This window comes from Bison bison, unplaced genomic scaffold, assembly GCF_000754665.1.
Source record: "Bison bison bison isolate TAMUID 2011002044 unplaced genomic scaffold, Bison_UMD1.0 scf7180017864499, whole genome shotgun sequence".
NCBI lineage: Eukaryota > Metazoa > Chordata > Mammalia > Artiodactyla > Bovidae > Bison > Bison bison.
The window spans coordinates 4,818,456-4,825,700 of record NW_011495058.1 but is presented as its reverse complement, the minus strand read 5'-3'; the positions used below and the strand labels follow the sequence as shown (position 1 = coordinate 4,825,700).

At 52.7% G+C, this 7,245-nt stretch overlaps 1 protein-coding gene across 1 annotated transcript in view; it reads right to left on the bottom strand.

The window, feature by feature from the left end:
* Window positions 1-6,016, bottom strand: part of GCK (glucokinase (hexokinase 4)) — a 36,569-nt gene extending 30,553 nt beyond the window's left edge. The window contains exon 1 of the mRNA XM_010829050.1: window positions 5,499-6,016. Coding sequence (XP_010827352.1) covers window positions 5,499-5,543 — 45 coding nt within the window. The 5' untranslated portion in view covers window positions 5,544-6,016. The remainder of the gene's footprint in view (window positions 1-5,498) is intronic.
* Window positions 6,017-7,245: the final 1,229 nt, after the last annotated feature.

Below are 7,245 nucleotides of genomic sequence, written 5' to 3'. Positions count from 1 at the left end.
TGGCTGGTGCAGTTCCTGCTGAATCCAGCTGCTGGTGGGACCCCCAGCATCCAGCTCAAGGAGCCTGTGGGAAGATTCAGAGCTGGAGCACCCTGGCCCACCCCAGCCCTCAGGAGGACAGCCAGGACCTCTGGCATCGATGGCTGGAGGAGGATGAGCCAGACTGGCCTTTTCAGGGGTCAGGGAGAGGCCTGGACCAGAAGCTCAACTCTCTTGGAAGGGAGAGTCCAAGACCAAAGAGAGGAAATGTGAACACTTGTCCAAAAAGCAAAAGAAGACACCCTCTTCCCCCCAAAAAAGCCATCATCTGAGTCAGGGGGAAGTGGTCCATTTTCTGGGGTAGAAGGTACATCTCTTTCCAGATCAAAACCCCGCTTTTTATGAAACATGCCAGATGGGTTTAAACCTCACTAAGAAAAGGGGAGGCTAGAGCTAGTGCTGTAGCTATATTTGAAGCGTGAGTGGCTTCAGTGAGGGATTCCTTGAGCAGAAGTAAACAAACAGAAATGGATCCTCACCAGGCACGTGTACTTACTGGAACTTAGTCCCATAAAACAGGCTTCTGCAAATAGCTCGATGGCCTGTACACAAACTGGTCGCCAGGAAACGGCTGCTCTTTCAGAAATAAAGGGATAGAATACATGGCCCAAGAGAAGAGGTGGCAGCGGTCAGAGCACCAGGGGCCTTGGCTGACGCCAAGCAGCTTCCCCAGAGGCCCTCAGAGGCTGAGGAGGGAAGGGGCCTGGGACAGGAGGGTGTGGGCCCAGGGACACCCCGGCCTGAGTACAGCAGGGGTGTAGAGGAGGGGCCAAGGGGATTCCAGTCTGGGAGGGACCTGGGCAGAGGCAGACCCAGACCTAAGGGGGTGGTGTGGAAGGGAGGGGGTTTGGGGAGGAAAAGGGGGCCTCTTTTCACTGTGTGTCCAGCCAGAGAAAGAGAGACAAAGAGACAGCGAGAGACACACAGAGATGAAGAGACAGAAAGACAGGAGAAGGAGAGAGACAGAAAAACAGAGAGAAAGAGAGACAGAGGAAGAGACAGACAGACAGACACATACACACACAGAACTGTATTGTCCTTAGGATCAGTATCTACCTGAGAAGGGAAGGGAGATGAAGGTGGAGGGGAGGGCCCAGGCTTGCCCCTCTGACATAAGATTGGGGGAGCATTCCAGAACCTTCCCTGGAGGGCCTCCCTTCACCACAAGTCTCATCTCTCTTGCTGCAGGGTGGTTTCAGGGCAGCTCTGCAGAAACCGAGGGAGGAGGCCGAGAGCACTCTGTGCCTCTCTCTCTCTTCCTCTCTCTTCCCCTCTCTCTCTCAGCCCGTCTGCCCTCCGGTCCTGCTCTTGCAGAAGCAGGCATGGGCCTCGCCGGGTCCATACTGCCTCTCACTGCTGGGTCCCCTTGGCCTGCTCCCGACCCCAGAAACCCCAGACGACAACGCCTCTCTGGAGCAGGGAGATGTTCGGAATTCTAATTCTGTTTCGGAGGCACCTGGACCCTGGGGCCTGGGATGCAGGCGGCTTGCTCAGCTCTCCTGGAGCAGTCTCTGCTTCATAGTCTGCCAGCCCAGCCCGGCTGCGGGACCGCAGGGACAGCGTGTCACATGCTCAGAGCCAGCAGCTCCTGCTTGAGAGGGGCCCAGGGCAGGCAGGCATGGCCCCAGCCCCCACTGCTGAATCCACAGTTTACTGGATCACAAGAACCCTGTCGCCCCATGCTCAGGGTCTTATCACCACTCTGTTCAGTGGAGCCATCTGCTCCTCCCCACGCTGGCCCCTCTGCAACACATCTGCTTGGGGGCCACCTGGACCTTTGTGTCCTCCTGAGCATCTGGCAGTAGTAGGGCCTCCAGCCAGCTCAGGGGGCAGGGGCCCAGATAGGCTGGGACAAGTCCTGCGGGGAAACTGGGAGAGCGTGCCTGCCGAGTGATGCACCCTCACTCCATCTCTGAGCCTTCTGCTTCAGCAGCAAAGTGCCCAGGGCAGCTGTGGAGGCTGAATGAAGAAAGGTCCGCCCCCTCCCCGGCTCTACACCCATCCCCAGGGCTATAGCCTGAATCGTGTTCCCCCAAACCCATATGCCAAAGCCCTAACCCCCAGTGTATAGTATCAGGGTGTGGGCCCTTTGGGAAATGATCAGAATTAGGTGAGGTCATGAGTGGAGCCCCCACAAGAGGAAGAAACCAGCATGCTCTCTCTTACCTCTGCATCCCCCTTCCACTGTGTGAAGACCCAGCAATAAAGAAGCTGTCTGCAAGCCAAGAAGTGAGCCTGCCCCAGAAGCTGACCATGCTGGCACCCTGATCTCAGACTTCCGTCTTCAGAACTGTGAGGAAGCGATGTCTGTTGGTTAAGTCACCTGGTCCACGGTATTTTGTTTTGGCCCCTGGGCAGACTAAAACACCTGGAGGGTCACCTCCCCAGTTTTTCTCCTGAAAAGTGCTCCCCAAATCCACTACACACAGCCAACTATACGGGCTATGGAGCCCCCATCCCTCCTACCCACCAGCAGAGGGGCACAGATGAGAGAGGGTAAAGAATAGACCAGAAACTTCCAAGAGGGCTCCAAGAACCCAATCTGAGGCCACTCAGAAGTGGTGGCCATCAAGAGATAGAACTCTATAGCAACCTAAATGTCCACTGACAGATGACCAGGTAAAGAAGATGTGGCTGGCGTGTGTGTGCTCACTCGCTCAGTCGTGTCCGACTCTTTGCAACCCCTTGGACTGTAGCCCGCCAGGCTCCTCTGTCCACGGGCTTATCCTGGCAAGAATACTGGAGTGGGTTGCCATTTCCTCCTCCAGGGGATCTTCCTGATCCAGGGGTCAAATCCGAGTCTCTTGCGGCTTCTGGGTTTGCAGGGAGATTCTTTATCACTGGGCCACCTGGGAAGCCCTAAAGAAGATGTGGTACATATACAATGGAATACTACTCAGCCATAAAAAAGATTAAAAATAATGCCACTTTGTAGCAACAAGGAGAGACCTAGAGATTATCACACTAAGTGAAGTAAATCAAACAAAGACAAATATCACGTATGATACCACTTATATGTGGAATCTAAAAAAATAATACACATGAACTAACTTACAAGACAAAAATAGACTCACTGGCATAGAAAACAAACATATGGTTACCAAAGAGGAAAAGAGAGGGAGGGAGGGAGGGGTAAATCAGGAAATGGGGATTAACAGATACACACTACTATATAAAAAATAAAAACAAGGATCTACTGTATAGCATCAGAAACTATATTTAATATCTTATAATAACCTATAATGGAAAAGAACATGAAAAAGGATATATATATATTCAGTCCAAGGAATTCTCCAGGCCAGAATACTGGAATGGGTAGCCTTTCCCTTCTCCAGGGGATCCTCCCAACCCAGAGATTGAACCCAGGTCTCCCACTTCGCAGGTGGATTCTTTACCAGCTGAGTCACAAGGGAAGCCTATATATATATATATCTGAATCACTTTGCTGTATACCTGAACTAATACAAATCAAAAAATTCTTTTAAAAAAAGAAAAAGATATTTTTAACCTATCTATAGATGGTGAAATTATAGAGAAAAAGATAGAGCTCCATGCCAAGGGAATGACTCAGGGTGTTGAGGTTCCAAGGCCACAGGCTGGAGATGAGGGCAAGCGGCATCATAGGAGCAGGCCTGCTCCCAAGGAGCTCTAGAAGAACTATGTATGAAGCTGCCATGCCCCCGGGGAAGCCACTGAAAATGGTACTGAGGCCACACACTCCTGCGAATTATAGAGGAAGACCCCAGGTGATCTGAGATGTCAGCATAGGCAAGAGGCACCAGGGAACAGAAAGAGCAAAACCAGCCACACTTGAGGTCCCTCCAACACAACCAGAACGCTCTCCTTCTGGGAGCCTGCAGCGGATACAGCCCCAGCCAACCTGCTGGGGACAATCTTGAAATTGCTTACTGCTCCAGGCCAAATGGCTTGTGTTGGGGATAGCATTTCCCGGGGGTGCAGGGCTGGACCTGGGCGGGCCTGGCAGCAAAACATCAAACCCTTAGGATGGCCCTGAAATCAAGCTGAAGCTTCCCGGCTCCCAGACAAGAGGTGGGCCCTCTGGGCAGCCGGGACAGACTGGAGGGGTGTGCACATGGCCAACAGCCCCCGCCTCCCTTGTCTGGCCCTGGCAGCCTGCTGACTGGCGCTGTAAGGGCAGCCAGCACAGGCCTGAGACCAGTGAACAAATCAGCAGTACTTGGGCCCTCTTTCTTTGGAAATTTGGCATTTTGCTCGTCAGAATTTTTTGCATTGATTTTTGATTCTTTAGAATTTGCATTAAAATATTTATCTTGATGATTGATGTTTCTGGTGCCCCCTTAAAGCATGGGCCAGAGGAGGGGCCTCCCTCTCCTCTTGGCCCTGACAAGGCTGTCAGTGACCCACATCCCCCCACTGCTCTGGAGCGAACCAGCACCCCACGCATGTGGGATTTACCATGGGGAGCATTGTGTCCCCAAGACAAACAAGAAAGGAGCATGGGCCAGCCCCTGTCTGATGTGGTGGACTCCCCACAGCAGGCCACAGGCCCCACCTCTCCCTGCCACCGTGCCAACTCTCTGCTTGTGCCGAAGACCCCATCTCCCTTCTCTCCAGCTGGCCCCCATGACCCCTCCACCTAGGATCTCTCATCCAAACTCCGGCCAGAACCCCGGTGACCAGCAGATGCGGGCTTCCTGCTGCCTGCAGCTTGTGGGCGCCCTGACCTGGGCTGGTTGTTTTTCTCCTAACATCATTAGCTCTGCCAGGAGCAGAACCAGTCCAGTGTTTATGCTGACCTCGTCATTTCACAGAAGAAGGAAAAGAAAAGACATGTGAGGGGGAAACCATGCCAAAGGCACTGGATCCGGGCCCTCTCCCCCATTTCCCCCGTCCCGCCTGGCTGAGGGGAGCAGGCAGGCGCTCCCCTCCACCCTGTCACCAGTTCTGGATCCTTTCCTCACTGCTTGGGCACAGAGCTGGCTCACAGGATGTCTGGATTTTTCTTTGTTTTGGAAAAAGTAACTGCTCTCCACTTCTTACCAGGAGCAACGGTTCTTAGGCTTAAGTGATTCTTGCGGGGAGGTACGGACATCTGAGAGCTCTCACGATGTCTGTTGAGTCTTGCCTCGTGGCTAGGTAGTTGGTTCTGCCCCTAAGGTCCCACATCCCCCCACCTCCCTCTCCAGCTGGGGTTTTAAATTCCCCAGACCCTCTACCCAACAGGGGTCACTTCCCAGGCCTCCTGGCAGTCCAGCCCTGTGACAGGTCACAGGGCTGGACTCTAGAGCAGCAGGGAGAGGACTCAGAGTGCCCAACCAAGTCAGTGCCCCACAATTCACTCCCAGCAGATTGTCCCTAAAGCGCCTGCGCATACACTCAGCTATGGAGGCACAAACACTTGGTCAAGTTAAACAAACCACTGAATGCGAGAACATGGAAGAAACTCTTCTAGAAAACTGAACGTGGCAGAGAGCTACCTTTTCCTTCTTGGAGATCTCCATCCTGGCTCTGTCATCCAGCATTTGTACCGCAGCCAGCCCAGAGGAGCTGGGACCCCTCAGCGTTCCTCGACAGGCTTCCAAGGTGAAATATCCCCGGCCTTCTCCTAACCAAGGGTAACGGCTGGCCCAGGTATCTGGTTGAGTATGGTCCACCTTCTGGCTGGTTTCTGGCTTGATGTTCAATCACAGAGTTTCCTCCTTTTCATTGTTCTCCAGCTTTCTCTCCTGGGTCATAGTCAGGACCTTTCCCCACTGAGGCCTTGTCAGGCTAGGTATGGTCGGGGGAGGACCATTGCTGGGCTCCCAGGGCTGGTCAGCTTTCTCTTCGGGCTGTGCTAAGCTGTGACGGCGTGGTGCTCTCTAAACAGATTCAGCAGAAAAGGTCCTCCTTCCTCCGGTGTCTGGGGGACAGCCTTTGAGTCATGAGGCTGCAGACGACTGTGCGTCTCTCACACACCAACCTGCTTCCCTGAGGCTCAGTCACCGCCCAACACTTCCTGCTCCGACCAGGTGTGGAGTGGGGAATTCTCCTGCCAGGGCTTTCTGTGCTCCTGTGAGGGCCCACGCTGCCATGACAACCAGGAGCAGGCCTCTGTGCTCACGCCCTCTGGCCTCTGCAGGGCTGACCATCCTGTCATTAGAGCTGCCATGCAGAAAACTGGGGCTGATGGCAAAAGGCCTCCATCTTGACATCACCATAGCGACAGCCCGATCGCCTCATCGCTGTAGGCTTTGCCACCTGTCCAGTTACCAGGGGAGACTCCGAGGGTCTTCCAAACTCATGTTCTAAGGGGGAGAGTCCCTGGGGTCTGGGAACCAGAGGAGAGGGGACGGGTGGCTTAGCCACTGGCATGGCCACACGTGCTCAGACCACTCTCAAGCTTGGTCACTGCCTTCCCTGCCTACCATCTGGAAATCTGAGCTCCACTAGTATCCAGCAGAGGGAGCAAGGAGGAGTGGCCAGGGAGAACTCTCCAAATGGATCCACTGTAACATTTTTAAGCCACTTATGTACTGATGGTCATCTGGGTAGTTTCAGTTTTTCTCCATTGCAAATCTTGGTCTTTTAACCAGAGTCAACACATGCATGTGATTCTTCTGGATGGTTCCTAGAGGCTGAATTTCTAGGTCAGATGCTGGGCACATTTTAGGATTGCTCGCAGAGGACTACATTACCCCCTCAAATGGCTTCATGGTTCCATGCTGGCCAATCCATGAGTTGATGAATCTTTATAACTTTTACTTATCTGTTGTGTTTCATTATCATTTAAATTGCAAAGTGCTGGACACCTTTTCATATGTTTATATGTTTATTGTATTTCTTTTTCTAAGGATGATTTGTTTTTATTATGTAACTATTTTGTTATTAAATTGTCTTCTATTTTTCAGTTTGTATTAACTATTTTTATATTCCATCCACAATTACTAATAATCCTTTGTTTTGTTAAATATGCTATAATACCTGTGAGTATGGTTTCAGTGTGTTTGCCCTCTGATGCCCTCTTGCAACACCTACCGTCTTACTTGGGTTTCTCTTACCTTGGGCGTGGGGTATCTTTTCACGGCTGCTCCAGCAAAGCGCAGCCATTGCTCCTTACCTTGGACAAGGGGTATCTCCTCATGGCCGCCCTTCCTGACCTTCAATGTGGGATAGCTCCTCTAGGCCCTCCTGCGCCCGCGCAGCCACGGCTCCTTGGACATGGGGTTGGTCCTCCCGGCCACC